The 18,256-nt window shown below is 49.0% G+C and overlaps 1 protein-coding gene across 3 annotated transcripts; it reads right to left on the reverse strand.

Annotated features, from left to right (window-relative positions):
• Positions 1-485: 485 nt before the first annotated feature.
• Positions 486-15,600, reverse strand: LOC146355264 (acetylcholinesterase-like). 3 transcript variants are annotated; one of them, XM_084840813.1, is made up of 4 exons: positions 15,470-15,600; positions 11,773-13,286; positions 9,481-9,644; positions 486-3,575 (listed from the first exon to the last, which is right to left on the reverse strand). In XM_084840813.1, exons 2-4 carry the CDS (start codon positions 13,245-13,247, stop codon positions 3,505-3,507), a joined length of 1,710 nt encoding a protein of 569 aa, XP_084696939.1. In that variant the 5' UTR covers positions 13,248-13,286; positions 15,470-15,600; the 3' UTR covers positions 486-3,504. The 3 variants fall into 3 exon arrangements, with proteins under 3 accessions (XP_084696939.1, XP_084696936.1, XP_084696938.1); XM_084840810.1 differs by having other exon boundaries at positions 11,773-13,270; positions 15,470-15,591; XM_084840812.1 differs by lacking the exon at positions 15,470-15,600 and adding an exon at positions 14,969-15,054 and having other exon boundaries at positions 11,773-13,270.
• Between the last annotated feature and the right edge of the window lie 2,656 nt (positions 15,601-18,256).

The following is an 18,256-nucleotide window of genomic DNA, read 5'->3' on the forward strand; positions in this document are numbered from 1 at the left end:
CTGACTGTACCAAAGCATGGTCTAGTGTTAACTTGCTCACAAGATACCCTGAAGTGCATATGCCTCGTCATCTGTTTTGTGGACTTTGATAACAAACGCAGCATTTGTCACTACTCAGCAGAAGATGAGAAGGGATACATGGATTGTGCACAGGAGAGAAGGGATCGTCATCCTCAATCCATATAGGCCATCAGCAGCAGAAGTCTGACTGAACACAGGTAAGAGCCCACTATCGAGCCTACTCTGTGGCGGTGAGGGTGGCAAAGAGGCAGTTCTTTTCCACCAGCATTGCATCTTCTCAGTGTCGTCCGGCAGAGCTTTTCCGAGTGGTTCGCGGCCTCTTACATTCTGGGCCAGGGAGAGAGACGGTGGAACCCTCGGTAGCACGCTGTGACGAGTTTGCGCAGCACTTTGAGGATAAAGTCGCTCAGATTCGTCATGAATTGGACACCACCATTAATGCAGTTCCATTGGTAGAGGCGTTCAGAGCACCGTCTGGTCCAGTTTTATTGGATGAGTTTCAGTTACTGAGGCCTGAGGATGCGGACAAGGTGCTTGGCCAAGTCCGATCGACCACTTGTGTGCTTGACCCTTGCCCTTCATGGCTTATTAAATCAAACAAGGAGGGGTTGTCCGGCTGGGTCCAGGAGGTTGTAAATTCCTCCTTGAGAGAGGGAGTGGTGCCTGCTGCTTTAAAAGAGGCAGTAATTAGACCACTCCTGAAAAAGCCTAACCTGGACCCAGAGGATGTTAACAATTATAGGCCAGTGGCCAACATCCCCTTCCTGGGCAAGGTGCTTGAGTGGGTGGTTGTAGGACAGCTCCAGGCACTCTTGAATGAAACGGATTATCTAGATCCATTTCAATCGGGCTTCAGGCCTGGTTTTGGAACAGAAACTGCCTTGGTCGCCCTATGGGATGACCTCTGCCGGGAGAGGGACAGGGGGAGTGCGACCCTGTTGATTCTCCTGGACCTCTCAGCGGCTTTCGATACCATCGACCATGGTATCCTTCTGGATAGGTTGTCTGGGTTGGGAGTTGGAGGCACTGCACTACAGTGGTTCCGCTCCTACTTGGATGGCCGATTCCAGAAGGTGGTGCTGGGGGATTATTGCTCTGTGCCATGGCAATTGTGCCATGGGGTTCCACAGGGCTCTATTCTATCCCCCATGCTGTTTAACATCTACATGAAACCGCTGGGGGAGGTTATCCGGAGGTGTGGGCTGAGGTGCCATCAATATGCGGATGACACCCAGCTCTACCTCTCTTTCTCATCAAAACCAGGTGAGGCAGTGGCTGTTCTGAACCAGTGCCTGGGCACGGTAATGGACTGGATGAGTGCTAATAAACTGAAACTCAATCCAGACAAGACGGAGGTACTGTTAGTGGGTGGTTCGTCTGCCCGGCTAGGTGATATTCAACCTGTTCTGGAGGGGGTTGCACTCCCCCTAAAGGATCAGGTTCGTAGTTTGGGGGTGCTCTTGGATCCAGAACTGTCACTTGAGGCACAGGTGAACTCAGTGGCACGGAGCACTTTTTATCAGCTTAGGCTGGTATACCAACTACGCCCTTATCTGGACAGAGAGAGCCTAGCTACAGTTATCCATGCTCTGATAACTTCTCGTCTGGATTACTGCAATGCGTTATACGTGGGGCTGCCTTTGAAAACGGTCCGGAAACTTCAGCTGGTCCAAAATAGGGCAGCAAGATTGTTAACAGGGACTGGCCTGCGAGCTCATATTACGCCAGTACTTTTCCAGCTGCACTGGCTGCCAGTCCATTTCCGGGCCCGATTCAAAGTGCTGGTGTTAACATTCAAAGCCCTTAACGGCTTGGGGCCAGGTTACCTGAAGGATCGCCTCCTCCCATATGTGCCTGCCCGGACCTTAAGATCATCATCAGCGGCCCTTCTCCGTGAGCCCCTGCCAAAGGAAGTGAGGCGGGTGGCTACTAGGAGGAGGGCTTTTTCTGTTGTGGCACCCCGGCTCTGGAATGAGCTCCCTAGTGAGGTTCGCCTGGCGCCTACATTGTACTCCTTTCGGCGCCAGGTGAAGACCTTTTTATTTTCCCAGGCATTTTAGCTTTCTAAATTTTTATCTTTGCTGTTTTAAATCTGTATTTTAAACTCCTGTACTGCTGCTAGGTTTTATTGTGGTTGTATTGTTATATTGTGGTTTTAATGTTCTATATATTTTAAATTGTTTTATTGTGTGTTGTTTGGTTTTAGTTTTTGTGAACCGCCCAGAGAGCTTCGGCTATTGGGCGGTATAGAAATGAAATGAAATGAAATGAAATAAATAAATAAATAATAAGTCAAGAGGGGCAAGTGTGCCCAATCAGATCTCAGCCTCTGCCACCCGCTACTATTCTGTCTGGCCATCAGACTATTATGTGTGCGTAAGTATGCTTGTTTAGTGACTAGAAACTTAGTATAACATTTGTTCACCTGCTATAATGAACTGAACTGAATTGTAACTATTTTGTGGAGTCTCATTCATCTACCACCTTATAAGGTCCCACAGATCTCAGTCAGCTGATCACCTGGCTACAGACCTGGGGGGTAATCTTACCTTAACAATCCCTCCCCCTCAAAAAAAAAAAAAAAAACCACCATGGGATGTCTATAAAACTTTTGGGTCTGTTTTCAAAGAAAGCAGACAGACAGACAGACAGACAGACAGACAGACTGACTATATACAGTAGATACTCTGATCAATTAATTACAAAGATAGATAGATAGATAGATAGATAGATAGATAGATAGATAGATAGATAGATAATCTCAGACACAAACACTCACACAGAGAAAACTAGGCAAAGAAAAAAGGCACACTGCATATTTTTAGGAGGGGTACTTAACACTACACTTCTCAAACACAATGATCTGCTAGACTCTATAAAAATCTGCCCAGATCTCTCTGACTGAGATCTGGGGCCTCACAACTTGGAGGGCTCCCAAATGCAGTCTCTCCCCATCCACCCCATTCCCCAGTCCACCAGTGCTATTTTCATCATAAGTCTCCAGTGACTTCCTTCTAAGGGAACCGAATCCTGGGTGATGCTGGAAGCCATGACACATTTTACAGCTCAAAGTGGGGTGCAAGGCATAACAAGGTTTTATTTCTTCGCAGATCACCTCAGGGTTGGCACCATGCACCTTGGTTTGGATCGGGGAAGCGATGAGATTCACTTTGTTGGCACTACGGGAGACCACGATAAGGGTGCTCTCCCTTTGGGGAGGTGCCAAGGTATACATTTACAGGATCTGGATTTAGAGCTCTTGAAGCAGCAGGAAACAGGTTTAGATGCAGACTGTGCAAAAGAAGAGCAGGGCAAAAAGAAGAGAAGGAGCGGAGATGTTCTGCTTCTACGTATTCAGTGTGCTCTGCCCACTTGTTCTTTCGGTACTTCATTTCTCGCTCTTCCTCGTTCTTCTGGGCTTTGCATCACTCCAAGCTCTAAGCAGCCCACTGCATCCCTGCTGACCTTTCATGGGGATTCCCTCTACTGAGTACTGGATTCCGTCCTCCCATCTTCCCCCTTGCCTGGAGAAACAGAATCTTCTCCCGATTGGTCTGCAGAAGAAAGAAAAAATGCACAGAGAAATAGGGCTGTCCTGACCATGGCTAGATAACCAGGGAGAAGTCAGAATCTGAAAGAGGGATTTTGAGGACTACTGACGTACAGCAGTTCTATGACAGTTTAGCTGCCATGGCAGAACTTGGGGAAGAGCCTCTTGAGCAGGGTGCCAGGAATGTTCTGTCGAAGCCTTCCTGCTCCCAACACACATGTGCACACACAGTGCAGAACCATGGTTCCTTGGGGAGAAAGAATGGCTGTCCAACCAGTTGAATTCTGCAGTGTAGATACGTTCTTGGTTAAATGCAAGGCAAGATAGCCAAATGCACAAGAGGAAGAGGAATTTGCTGTGCAGTGGAGACTGCCTGATGCCCCATATTTCATACCTTCACCTTTTATTTCCAAGAATCACATACTCTTTAAAAAAAAAACCCTTTCAAAGAATATTACAGATCCACAGAACACAACATTTCCATGATCCCCCTTCTCTTTACTATTTTCAAGTAATAATATGCATGGCAGAGTATTTCAGGTAGGGATGTACGAAAGTGACTTACCTTTTAATGAAATTGATTCGAGGTGGGGGGGAGGCGCTCTGTCCCTCCCCCCGAAATTCTGGCCGGGCGGGGGAGGCGCTCCATCCCTCTCCCCCGAAATTCTGGCCGGGGGGGGGAGGTGCTCCGTCCCTCCCCCCCTGAAATTCTGGCTGGGGGGGAGGCGCTCCGTCCCTCCCTCCCCGAATCCTGGCCGGCCGGGTCCGCAAATGGCAGCGGCCATAGCCGCCACTGTTTGCGTCCCTGCAGTCAGCCGTGATAGGCTACGTAAATGTTTACGTAGCCTATCACGGCTGACTTAAAAGAAAAAAAAACACGCGCGTATGCAAATGGCGGATCCCATGGGCGCCGCCATTTGCGTTCCTTATTTTGACACATCTTAGTCTACGTAAACATTTACGTAGACTAAGATGGCGAAAATAAGGGGAACGCAAATAGCGTAGACACTACGCTATTTGGGTTCCCCTTATTTTCGCCGTCTTAGTCTACGTAAATGTTTACGTATACTAAGACATGTCAAAATAAGGAACGCAAATGGCGGCGCCCATGGGTGCCGCCATTTGCGTACACATGTGTTTTTTTTCTTTTAAATCAGCCGTGATAGGCTACGTAAACATTTACGTAGCCTATCACGGTATTTTTTAAAAATCTAGCCGTGATAGGCTACGTAAATCTTTACATAGCCTTAGGGATGTCAGAGAATTTCTCCACGAATCTCCGGGAGGCCGAATGCCAAAGCATTCAGCCCCCCGAAATTGGTGGAGAAATTCTCCGACACCCCCCCCGCCCCCCCCCCCCGGGATGGGGCTTACCTTTCCCGAATGTCCCTGGTGCTGGCGGCACCCGACGGGGGTTGGGCGGCAGCCGGTCTTCCGACCGGCTGCCGCCGCTGCCATTTCCCAGTAAAAAACAACAACAAACGTGATAGGCTATGTAAAGATTTACGTAGCCTATCATGGCTAGATTTTCAAAAAACACCGTGATAGGCTACGTAAATCCTTACGTAGCCTATCACGGCTGACTTTGGGGGGGGAAGCGTATGCACATGGCGGCGCCCATGGGTGCTGCCATTTGCGTTCCTTATTTCATAGAATCATAGAATCATAGAATAGTAGGGTTGGAAGGGGCCTACAAGGCCATCGAGTCCAACCCCCTGCTCAATGCAGGAATCCAAGTCAGAGCATCCCTGACAAATGGCTGTCCAGCCTCGTCTTGAAGGCCTCCAGTGTGGGAGAGCCCACCACCTCCCCAGGTAATTGGTTCCATTGTCGTATTGCTCTTACAGTCAGGACGTTTTTCCTGATGTTCAGCCGGAATCTGGCTTCCTGTCACTTGAGTCCATGATTCCATGTCCTGCAGTCTGGGATGATCAAGAAGAGATCCTGGCCTTCCTCTCTGTGACAACCTTTCAAGTACTTGAAGAGTGCTATCATATCTCCCCTCAGTCTTCTCTTCTCAAGGCTAAACATGCCCAGTTCTTTCAGTCCCTCTTCATAGGGCTTTGTTTCCAGTCCCCTGATCATCTTTGTTGCCCTCCTCTGAACCCTCTCCAGTTTGTCTGCATCCTTCTTAAAGTGTGGTGCCCAGAACTGGACACAGTACTCCAGATGAGGCCTAACCAGTGCTGAGTAGAGGGGAACTAGTACTTCCCGGGATTTGGAAGCGATGCTTCTATGAATGCAGCCCAAAAGAGCATTGGCCTTTTTTGCAGCCACATCACATTGTTGGCTCATATTCAGCTTGTGATCGACGACAATTCCAAGATCCTTCTCGCTTGTAGTGTGGTTGAGCCACGTATCCCCCATCTTGTAACTGTGCATTTGGTTTCTTTTTCCTAGGTGCAGTACTTGGCATTTGTCCCTATTAAATGTCATTCTGTTGTTTTCTGCCCAGCACTCCAGTCTATCCAGATCACTTTGAATTTTTTTTCTATCTTCCAAAGTATTAGCTATCCCTCCCAATTTTGTGTCATCTGCAAATTTGATCAGCATTCCCTGCACCTCCTCCTCCAAGTCATTCATAAAAATGTTGAAGAGCATTGGGCCCAGGACTGAGCCCTGCGGTACCCCACTCGTTACCTCTCCCCAGTTTGAGAAGGTCCCATTGATAAGCACACTTTGAGTCCGATTCTGTAGCCCACTGTGGATCCACCGGATCGTTGTTTCATCTAGCCCACTTCGAGCTAGTTTGCTCATCAGGATATCATGGGGCACTGTGTCGAAAGCTTTGCTGAAGTCGAGGTATATGATGTCTACAGCATTCCCACGGTCTACAAGGGAGGTTACTTGATCAAAAAATGAGATCAGATTCATCTGGCAGGACTTGTTTTTGACAAATCCATGTTGGCTTCAAGTAATCACGGCATTGTTGTCAAGGTGCTTCCAGATGGATTGCTTTATGATCTGCTCCAGAATTTTCCCAGGGATTGATGTCAGAGTGACTGGTCTGTAGTTCCCAGGTTCCTCCTTTTTACCCTTTTTGAAGATAGGGACAACGTTAGCCCTCCTCCAGTCATCTGGCACTTCCCCCGTCCTCCATGATTTCTCAAAGAGAATAGACAGCGGTTCTGAGAGTTCTTCTGCCAGTTCCTTTATGACTCTAGGATGCAGTTCATCTGGCCCTGGAGATTTGAACTCATTCAAAGAAATGAGGTGTTCCTTGACCATATGCCTGTCGATCTCAAGCTGCAATCCTGCCCCTTCAGCCTGTACTTCGCCTTTGCCAGGGGGGTCATAGACCCTCTTTTGGGAGAAAACTGAGCCAAAGTAGGAATTGAGCACCTCTGCCTTTTCTTTTTCATCTGTTATCATTTTGCCATCCTTATTTAATAGCTGAACCACCATTTCTTTCCTCTGCCTTTTACTATGCACGTAGCTGAAGAAAGCCTTTTTGTTGTTTTTAACATCCCTTGCTAACCTCAGCTCATTCTCAGCTTTAGCCTTCCTGACGCCATCCCTGCAATTCTGTGCTATCTGCCTGTACTCTTCCTTTGTTACTTGGCCTTCTTTCCACTTCCTATATGTGTCCTTTTTTGTTTTCAGGTCATCCCTAAGCTTTTTGTGAAGCCACATTGGCTTCTTCTGTTGTCTTCCACCTTTTCTTCTTGTTGGAATTGCTTGTGATTGTGCCTTGAGAATTTCCTTTTTTAAAAGCTCCCACCCATCTTGGACTCCTTTTCTCGCTAGCGTCGCTTGCCATGGGACCTTACTGATCATTGTTCTGAGTTTATGAAAATCAGCTTTCCTAAAATCCAGGGTACGCGTTTGACTACACTCGGCTTTTGCTTCCCTTAGAACCAAGAACTGAAGTACAACATGGTCGCTTTCCCCCAGAGTTCCTGTAACTGCTACTTTATCCACTAAGTCATCTCTGTTGGTTAGGATCAAGTCAAGGATAGCCGATCCTCTAGTTCCTTCCTCTACTTTCTGTAGGAGGAAGTTATCCGCCACACAAGTCAGGAATTTCCTGGAGGGGGCATGTTTTGCAGAATTTGTCTCCCAACAAATATCGGGGAAATTGAAGTCCCCCATTACTACTACATCATGCTTCCTTAAAACATTGGCTATTTGCTTTTCAAAAGTTTCATCCTTGTCTTCTCCTCGATTGGGTGGCTGATAGTAGACTCAAACCACCAGGTTCCTTTTATTCTTTGCTCCATTTATTTCAACCCAGATGCTCTCGATGGGGCTACCAAGCTCCTCCGCCTGTAATTTGCGTTGCCCTTATTTTGCTATTTACGCTGCCCTTATTTTCGCCGTAGTCTACGTAAATGTTTACGTAGACTACATGTGCCCAAATAAGGAACGCAAATGGTGGTGCCCATGGGTGCCACCATTTGCGTACGCGCTTTTTTTTTTCCTCCCCAAGTCAGCCGTGATAGGCTACGTAAGGATTTACGCAGCCTATCACTGCTGACTGCAGGGACGCAAACGGCGGCGGCTACGGCCGCCATCATTTGCGTCCCGGCAGGACAGCAGGATTCGCGGCCGGAGGGACGGGGCACCTCCCCCCCAGCCAGAATTTTGGCGAGGAGGGATGGGGCGCCTCCCACCCCGCCCAGAATTTTGGGGGGAGGAACGGAGCTCCTCCCCCCCACCGCGAAGCAAGCTGCAGGATAAGGTAAGGGACTTTCGTCCATCCCTACATAGCCTATCACATTTTTGTATTTGTTTGTTTGTTTGTTTGTTTTACTGGAAATGGCGGCGGTGGCAGCCAGTCGGAAGACCGGCTGCCGCAGCCGCTGCAGCCGAACCTCTGCCGAACCGCTGCTACAGCCACCGCCACCACCACCGCCGCCGTCAGGAAGATTCGCCCAAGGTAAGTCCCATCCCGGGGGGGCGGGGGGGCAGACCGTTTCGCCACCGATTTCGGGGGGCCGAATGCGCTGGCATTTGGCCTCCCCGAGATTCATGGCGATATTCTCTGACATCCCTAATTCAGGTCTTGGCTATAAGAAGTACCAAGTGAAGCCCATTCCCAGCAGGCCAAGAAAAATAGTAGGGAAGCACGTCGGGGCACTTGTTATCTCAGAGACAGAGCTACCATCCTCGGCTTTGGTTGATTGTTGCTGTTCCCTGTTCCCTGACCGTTGGTCCTGCCAGTGCATTTCAGCTGGGAGTGATCAAACATGGCGACTGGCGTGGGGGTCCACACAGCATCATGCTTGTGTGCTGGTTTCTCACAAAAGCACTTTAACTACTGGAGAAAGTCTGCTTTAAATTACTTCACTCAAAAAACTCGATTGTCATCATGCTGTTTTGTCATGCGAAATGGCCAGCTCTCTCTCTCTCTCTCTCTCTCTCTCTCTCTGTGTGTGTGTGTGTGTGTGTGTGTTTATAGCATGGTACTTAATAGTGAACAGTAGGAACCTGACTGGTGGGTTCTGAAAAGCAGTTGGCTACTCCAGGCTCCACGGCTATGTGAAATCCTCCTATTTGGGAAGGGGGTTGGAGCCAGAGGAAACACCACACACCTTGAAGAGCATTGTATTGTGTGCTGTGTGAATTTGGCCAGAGGAAGGAAAACCAAAGAGGGTGTCTGGAGAACATCCCTGTGGGCTCTCTGGCTGACAGAAACAGTTTTAAGGACCTTGGTGGTGCTGGAGTGATTTTCCATTGGGACTAGCACCACTTACGTACAGCTTTGCTTGCTGCCGGCTCAACCTGTACAATTGTAAATAAACAGGCCCACTGCTCAGAAAACGTAGGGAAGCAATACATAAAGCCATTCAGATCTAGGAGATGGCAGTTCCAATAGAAAGCAATGTTACTAGAAACATCTTCCCCATGAGATATCAGCAAGACACTCCCATCCAAACACACACTTCCAGAGCAAGTGCTGAACTCACGTGGATCTGCAGCCTTCAAAGGAAGCGTTTCCCAGAAACCACAAAGCCGGGCAGGAGAGATCTTCAGAACCTGGGCTGGCTCAGTGCTAAGAAGAAAGAAGTTCTGCTGTGTGGCATTGTAGAGCGGCCACTGTACCTCATTGGCCACCGACCCCGTGGGATTCCTGCAGAGGGAGTGAAACGTAGTTGTAATCCAGTAGGGAGGGTGGCTGTGCGTGAGCTGAGAACAAAGCTGAGTTCGTTGCCCCTTTTTTAAATGTATATCCTACCACATGGCATGATCAGGGCCTCAAGAAAGTTGACAGTACTGGAACCTCATCATCGTCATCACCACAGCTGTATTACTTTTGTCATCGTCATTTTTACATCTGAATTACTAAAACCCCTATGCCTGAACAGTACAAAGGTGTAAGCGTAGTGTTCAATTGGTGCAAACATTTCTGTGCGACCGTTCTACTCAAAGAGCTGCACGGCCTACACTACAGCCCTATGCATGTTCCCTCAGACGCGAGCCCCACTGTATACAAGTGAGCACGCTCCATCTTAGGTGTGGTTCGCGTTGCAGGCCTCAGATGTAGTCTGATCAGTTGTGGCCTCGATGGTTGGAAGCCCCCTAACTTGGAGGCTCGCAGTCACCCAATGCAGCACGGGAGAAACAGCAGTGGCGATTTTCACCTCCCCATTCTCAAGCGCAGCATTTTTTACTGGAGGAACTTCTTTGCCTGTGTAGCAAAGGCTCTCAGAAGGGAAGGGAGGAGGCTGACAAATAACCTTGTCATAGACAGGGGTCCACTGTACAAAAAGTTATTTTGAAAGGTGTTGCTTTTCATGGACCTGGAGAAAAATGGCACTTCCAGAAATAAAGGCACAGGGGCCCTGATGATCTCTGCAACATCTGACCCCAGTGGAGGATGGGGAGAAGAGTGAGTGAGGATTTACTCAGAAGTAAAGCCCACTATGTTTAATGGGGATTACTCCATACGTTTGCAGCCTGCAATGCATTCGCACACTCGCCCTGGCCACTGTGCCATGTTCATTAATTGGTAAACGTTTAAGGTGCCATGCAAGCACCCCATCCTCACCATCTGGCTTTGGGCCTGTAACCCTGAAAGACGAAAAGTCTGGGGGCATAGAGGGTAAGTTTTAAGTAAGCACACTTTGGGATATTTCAGATCTGTCCTGAAAGCAAGCAAGAGGTTAATTAGCTTGCCTTCTAGAAAAGTTAAATTACACTAATTATTCTAATTATGTACATATATTTGCATATGTAAATTACCATATGCACATTTGTGCCATTTTTTTGGTTCTCTCAATGTGACCCAGGATCCTCCCAGTATCTAGCACCGCCCCTGCTTTATTGAAGGGATGGCTCTTCCTTCTTCATACAGCAGCGAGGCAGAGAGATGTCAGAGAATTCCGCCATGGATCTCGGTGAGGCCGAATGCCAGTGCATTCAGCCCCCCGAAATCCATGGCAGAACGGCCTGCCACCCCCTCACCCTCCGTGGATCCCCCCCGGGGATGAGACTTACCTGGGGCGGATGTTCTGGACGGCGGCGGCTCCAGCAGCAGCTTCGGCGGTGGCGGAAGTGGCGGCGGCTGGTCTTCTGAACGGCTGCCGCCGCCGCCATTTGCAGTCTGTTCCCCCCCCCCCGACGTGATAGGCTACGTAAAGACTTATGTAGCCTATCACGTCTCGGTTAAAATTTAAAAAAACCATGCGTACGCAAATGGTGGCAGCTACGGCCACCGCCATTTGCGTTCCTTATTTTTGGCCGTCTTAGTTTACATAAATATTTACGTAGACTAAGACAGTGAAAATAAAGGGGAACGCAATTAGTGCCTGCTACGCTATTTGCGTTGTTCCCTAATTTTTGCTGTCTTAGTCTACGTAAATATTTACATAGACTAAGACAGCCAAAAATAAGGAACGCAAATGGCAGCGGCCGTAGCCGCCGCCATTTGCGTACATGTGTTTTTGTTTTTGTTTTAACCCAGACGTGATAGGCTACGTAAGTCTTTACGTAGCCTATCACGGCTGAATACAGGGACGCAAACAGCGGCAGCTACAGCAGCCGCCATTTGCATCCCTGCTAGCCAGCGGCCAGATGTCCGGCTGCTGGCGGAGCTGGCCGGCGGCTCTGCAGAATCCCCGCGGAGCAGAGCCGGCTGGCCAGGATTCCGGGGGGAGGGACGGAGCGCCTCCCCCCCCCCCAGTGGAACCCGGCGGAGCCAGGTAGCAGGGTTTAATACACCCCTAGCAAGGCATAAGAGGAAAAGGTTAGTGCCATACCCAGTTCTGGAGAACTCTGCCCAGTACCGCATCACCCTATGGCTCAGTGCAGCCTCGGCCTCCGTGTATGTTTGGTTGACACCCACCGCTGACTCAAGGGTCCCGAACACATAAGGTACCTCAGCACCATGTGCTGCCCCCATCCACTCAGGCCAAACAGAGCCAGAGGTGTGATGTGTAAAGGAATAACTGTACACAGGACCCCCAGCTTCGCTGACCTTTGCAGCAAATTTGGCTGCTGGGCATACAAGGAGGTAATCGCCACACAACTGAAACATGGCCGAACGGTACAGTGCTGGACCATGACTTTCATTGCAGTACTCCAGTGCCACAGCCTGGACAGCCTCTTCAGTTGCGTTTCGCACCGTCATCCTTATCCCTTGCAGAAGTTGCTCCCAATTGATTAGGCTGTCATTGATGCCAGGAAAGAGATTTGGTGCAAAGGTAGACCCTTCATCAGAAGTGACCCCAATGAGAATTGGTTTAAGCTGAACATGCCCAGCCTCCAGAAGCTTCTGTGGTTCATCAGGCAAAAAATCCCCATCTGTTGTTGGCAAGCAGGGAATGTCGAGAAGGAACTTGCTTTCTTGAAATATATCATGCTGCGCAAATGCCATGGCCTCTTTTTCCTGTAGGCAGCTCACCACAGCAGTATCATTCCCTTCTGGACAGCCCAGCAGCTGACTGAAATTCAGGGCTCTCTGCTTGGCCTCCTCAGGACTCATCCAAGCCCAGACAGCATGGGCAGTTCCACTCTGAAGCACAGCTTGGGCAAACAGGGGCTGGCTACTTGGTGAGAGGAGATGGAAACCCACGGAGGCTGCACCAGCACTGTGGCCAATAATGGTCACCCGAGCAGGATCTCCACCGAAGGCAGCAGCATTGTCCTTTACCCACTTCAGGGCCAGCTGTTGGTCCAAGAGGCCCATGTTTCCTGGGGCAGCTGGCGGTAATGAAAGGAAGCCCAGAGGGCCCAGGCGATAATTCATGGAGGTCACAACAACATTCTCATAAGCAGCTAAGGATGTCCCATTGTACAAGTCCAGGGATGATGTGCCAGTGAAGAAGCCCCCTCCATGTATCCAGACAAGGACAGGAGTTGGTGAAGAAGGCCGTGGATGGGGCACCCAGACATTGAGAAAGAGACAATCTTCTGAGAGTGGTCGATTGGGAGCCCACATGGCTGCATCAGGGGTGCCATAAATAATGAACTGGGGGCAAGCACTGCCAAAGTTTGTGGCCTCCAAGACTTGTCTCCATGGCTGATGTGGATGGGGCTTCTGGAAACGCAATTTCCCCACAGGGGGTTCAGCATAGGGGATGCCCAGATAGGCAGTCACAGAGCCAGAGCCAGCCGAGACACGCTTGCCTTTAACAGGGCCACTGCTGGTGACCACCACACCTTCATCTTCAGAAGCAATATTGGAGACCAGTGAAAAGAGCAGGAGAAGAAAGAAGCATGAGAGTGAAGGCATCAGGAGACCAGGCACTGCAGCAGCTAGAAGGAGAAAGTCCTAGAGGAGGTTACAACATGTTCAAGATAAGCTATTTGTCTTTCAAGGAAAATGTGCTCCAGCTTTACCCCATGACTAGTTGTCAGAGTGGAATAGTGTTTGTTGCTCAGGACACTGGCTCTGGTCAGCTGATGCCCTCTTCCTGTTTAGCCCTGCTCTGTGAAATACCTCTGAAGCTCCACCAGCACAACTCAACTCATTGACTTTGGACCCCTTTAGAAAACATGCGGTGCTGGTCACTCACTCAGCACACTGGTCTCTGGCACTGAGCAACTCTTTGGGGTTCCCTTTGAGGAGGGAACCTTTCAGATCAGGTTCATCTGTTATGGGTATTTTATTGATGAGGACAAAGATTGTTCCCACAAACTTCCATGATTGAGCCATCTCAATAGCAGGGTAAAAGCTCCATGTGAAGGATCCCCTTGTGTGTCATGTCTTGTTTAGACTGTAAACTGGAAGTCAGAGACTGTCTTGTTTTACTGATTATATGTAAGCTGGGATCTGGAATCCTTTCCAGTTGAGGAGTGGGATGAAAATACTTTAAATTTATGTATGTATTAATTGGGTCTGCTTATTCAAATTTCCAACTCCAACCTTCTGCCACAAAATGGTTGGGGATCCCTGATATATGATAGCGGGCTTCTCCACATGGGGCTTTTATCCTGCAATTGAAATTGGTTACCCACAGAAACGTGCGTGTCATTTACATGACGTCATCAACTTCCAGCACCTCTCCCATGGCTTCCTACCATTTCTTTATTTGTAACGGAAATAATGAGCTAATAAAAAGAAGCACTTTGAATCGGGTTGGATTTGTCTGTGTAAAGAGGAAGTGGGGCTATAACAACTGTGCCATCTAGTGGCTGTATAATGAAACATATAGAACTCGCAGATAAATGCAGTGGGGGAGAACATGTAAAGGGCCGATCTTAAGAAAGGAAGACCAGAAACAAGAAGGGGGAATGAAGGGGGGAAAGAGAAGAGGAAGGAGGAGAACATGGAGGAGAAAAAAAACAGGAGCAAGGAACAAGAGGAAAATAAAGAGGTGAACGGGCAGAAAACAATGGCAAGGGAAGGAAATGAGGAAAGCCCGTCCTTTAAAAGCACACAGAACAAAGGGAAGGGAATGCCAATCCTATATGTGTTTACCCAGAGGTGGGTCCCATTGTGTTCCGTGGGGCTTACTGCCAAGTAAGTGGGTGTAGGATTGCAGCCTTAATCGCACCCCTAAACCCAGGAACAATGGCAGATAATCACTAGGCTCCACTGACATTTGGAAGTGGTGGGGGACTTCTTAATCACCCCACTTCTCTCCCCATGCCGCCCTCTCACTCTCTCCTTGGGGACTAGATGCATGCAAGCCAGGGAAAGCTGAATCCAGGGAATGTGATGATGAGCAGCAAACCGTGTGACTTGGGGTGGAAGTAATTGATAGGCTGAGGCTTCAGGCTGCTGCAGGGAACTGAAACACGGTTCCCTCTGCGTGGGGGGGTGCACCAATGGAGCTTTCCTGTGGAAGTCCTTGAGGGCAGTGGGTCTCATTGGCCAGGAACACAAGGTGCTGGGCGTCCGGATGCTTAAGGTGAATCCTTGATCCCAGGGCTCCTGTCCCACTCTGAAAGATCACTCTCCTGCCCTGTCCTCAAAGACAAGTGGATTTCCGAGATTGTATGGAGACTCACCTCCCTGAGGGGCTGCTGCCACTCCGCAGTTACTGTCCCTCACAGCTCAGTCCAAAGTGGGAAGGCGCCTGCAGAGGCGACTGCAACGCCTCCAGATAGCCAGGGAGAGCAGCTGTGCGCATGTATGTGCAGCCGAAAAGAGCAGTGACCAGGAGGCCCTGCACACCGGCACGGTGGGAGCCCAGCTGCAGCTTTACCTGTCATTAGCATGCACAATAAAGCGGGGGGAGAGGGAGGGAGTGGCAAACATACTTGCTTGAATATTTGGAGGAACAAATGGGAATGGCGACCCAATGTCACAGTGTGGAATGCTTCTGTTCAGTGTCCTACCCAGCCAGCCAAGCCCTCTTCCAGCATATCCCCTCCCCTCCCCGCACCCCCATTCTTTAGTTCTGGCTTCCCGTTGGCACTCACAAGCTGAGTTTGCTCTTAGAGGGAGCGATGGGAATAAATGTTGCAGAGATGGTGGGTCGGCCACTCTAATAAAAATGTAGTACTCACTTTCGCAGTCTCTGGCCTCTGTAGTTCAGAGTTCACAGCTTGTTCAAAGTGAGCACGAGCCACTGTGAAGAGTCAGAATGAATGTTCAGCTCCTGTAGGAGCAAGTCTCTTTTATCGTACTCTTGAGGAACAAATTACTTTCACATTCCATTGCAGAGATTAACCATTAGGCGGATAAATTACTCCACAGGTATAATGTGTTTTCCCCGAGTGTCTCCTCTAGGGGATGTGAGTTCCCCTGTTGCCTACTGAATACTCCAAATGCCAAATCAACACTCAGACAAAAGGGCTGCTTTCCAAGGCTTTAATTCCATTTACCCTAATGAGGAATACAAATGCTAATTGCTAGAGACTCAGAGAAGGAACAGCCATCTAGGGGTTCAAAGGGAAAGTACGTCAGTTGATCTCCGTTTGGGAAAAGGGCAGCAATTCTCTGAACTTAAGGGGTGGGAGGGGAAGATCTCCCCCTCTCCTGTGATGCTTCTGGGCGCAGCTGTTGATGTCGAGCCAATCGGGCTGAGCACCAAAGCTCAGCCCCGGCGATCTCTCACTTGTGCCTGCATCTGCGCCTCGCATCTAAAAGTTCAGGTTGTCTTTCCCTTTCCACGCCTTGTTTGCTCTCAGTCCCAGGGATGTAAGAAGGGGGGGCTCCCCCTCCAACTGCACCTCTGAAGTCTGAGAAAGTTCCTCCCCCACGAGTTGCCTCTCCTCCTCAGAATCAGAGCTGCTTTGGGACTCTATGGGCTCAGATACAACCCTGACAGTGAGAGGGCAAATACAACCTTGTATCACTGTGTGGACACTCTGCAATAAGCTTCAAAGGGCTCTGGCTATTGATGTAAATGTATTGTTACACATTTTGTTTGCTTGCTTACTTGAGCAGGCAGGTTTGTATGGGAGGAGGCAGGACATCAGGTTTCCTGGACCCAAACCATTTAGGGCTTTGAAGGTAATCACCAACACTTTGAATCGTGCACAGAAGGCAATTGGCAATCAGTGAAGACATTGCAAGAGAGGCATAATATGGTCCCATGGGTGTGAGCCCCCCAACATGGTTGCATCTTCCCAAGACTCTTTGAAGGTAGGCCCATGTAGAGTGCATTACAATGATCCACTCTTAGTATAATTAAGTCAAGTTAGATGGTTCCAGTATTACGAGAAGGGGAAAAATGACTCCCTATACAATCTCTCCTTTTTTCTAAGCTATGTAGGTACTCTCCTTCTTTCTAAGCTAAGTAGCCTGAGACGATGTAACCTTTCCTCATATTCAGAGCAAGGAGGGAGTTGCTCTAGACCCTTGATCATTTTGGTGGTTTCCACGTGTTTCAAGGTGAGCAGAACTATACACAGTATTCCACGTGTGGTTGCACCATTGACTTGTATAAAGCAGTATCATGTAGGCAGTTTTCTTCTTGGTTCCTTTCCTGATTATGCCCAACATGGAATTGGCCATTGACATTGCATGTTGTCGGGGGCTGCCTGTATTCAGAAGCTGTTGTTAGTGGCTGTCTGTATTCAGCAGCCGCACACTGGGCCAACATTTTCATCAAGCTGTCCACCACAGTCCCAGAGGGTGTTCGGACGACTGCGGCTTCTGCTCCTGCCCCTGTGCATGCGAATTGTTTACATAATTACCTGAGCTACAGCGCAGGTTGGCGTGTTGTATAAACCTGGGGCATGGAACAGCAGGGTGGCTTCATACCCACCCTACAGCCCCTACTGCACATCGTGGGCTGTAGGGCGGGTATGATGAAGACACAACCACCACACCATGTGCCAGGTTTGGACAACATGCCAACTTGCGTTGCACCACAGGTAATTATGTAAACAACAGGCAAGCATGCTGCACCGCCGGGGCGGAGGGGGAGAAGTCACAGTGGTGTCTCCCCCACACCCCGATCATTTGGATCTTTCTTGGTCAGTCACCACCAGCTTGGATCCCATCAGTGTAAATGTGAAGTTGGGTTGGGATTTTTTGCCCCAACTTGTATTGCTGTACACTTGCTTTTATTGAATTGAATTTGCCATTTTAATGTCCATTCCCCCCATTTGGAGAGATCATTTTGGAGTTCTTTGCAGTCCCTTTTTATTTTCAGCACCCTTAATAACTAGTGTCATCAGTAAAGTTAGCCACTTCATTGCTCGCTCCTAGCTCCAGATCATTTATGAACAAGTTTCTTTTTAAAAAATGGTCCCAATAAAGATCCTCATGGACCCTGCTGTTTACATCCCTCCATTGTGAGAATACCATTTATTCTAACTCCCTGCTTTCTGTTCTTTAACCAGTTTTTGTTGTTCAGTCGTTCAGTCGTGTCCGACTCTTCATGACCCCATGGACCATAGCACACCAGGCCTTCCTGTCCTCTGCTCTCTTCCGGAGTGTGCTAAAGTCCATATTCATTGCATCAGTGATGCTATCTAGCCATCTCATCCTCTGCCATCCGCTTCTCCTTTTGCCGTCAATCTTTCCCAGCATCAGGGTCTTTTCCAGGGAGTTTTCTCTTCGCATTAGGTGGCCAAAATATTTGAGCTTCAGCTTCAGTCTCTGTCCTTCCAATGAGCACTGAGGGTTGATTTCCTTTAGGATTGACTGATTTGGCCTCCTTGCAGTCCAGGGGACTCTTTAGAGTCTTCTCCAGCACCACAGTTCGAAAGCATCAATTCTTCGGCGCTCAGCCTTCCTTATAGTCCAGCTCTCACAGCCATACGTTGCTACTGGGAAAACCATAGCTTTGATTAGACGGACCTTTGTTGGCAAGGTGATGTCTCTGCTTCTTACTATGCTGT

Source organism: Heloderma suspectum, chromosome 2 (genome assembly GCF_057233095.1).
Source record: "Heloderma suspectum isolate Gila_16-S chromosome 2, 16-S_ref, whole genome shotgun sequence".
Taxonomy (NCBI): Eukaryota; Metazoa; Chordata; class Lepidosauria; order Squamata; family Helodermatidae; genus Heloderma; species Heloderma suspectum.

Excerpts from the sequence above, each read along its gene's own strand:
- LOC146355264 (XM_084840813.1), bottom strand. The coding sequence starts at position 13,247 with ATGCCTTCACTCTCATGCTTCTTTCTTCTCCTGCTCTTTTCACTGGTC. Across the intron at positions 9,645-11,772 it reads GCAGAGTTCTCCAGAACTGG|GAATCCCACGGGGTCGGTGG; the intron begins GTATGGCACTAA and ends CTCCCTCTGCAG. Across the intron at positions 3,576-9,480 it reads TTTGAAGGCTGCAGATCCAC|ACCAATCGGGAGAAGATTCT; the intron begins GTGAGTTCAGCA and ends TTTCTTCTGCAG.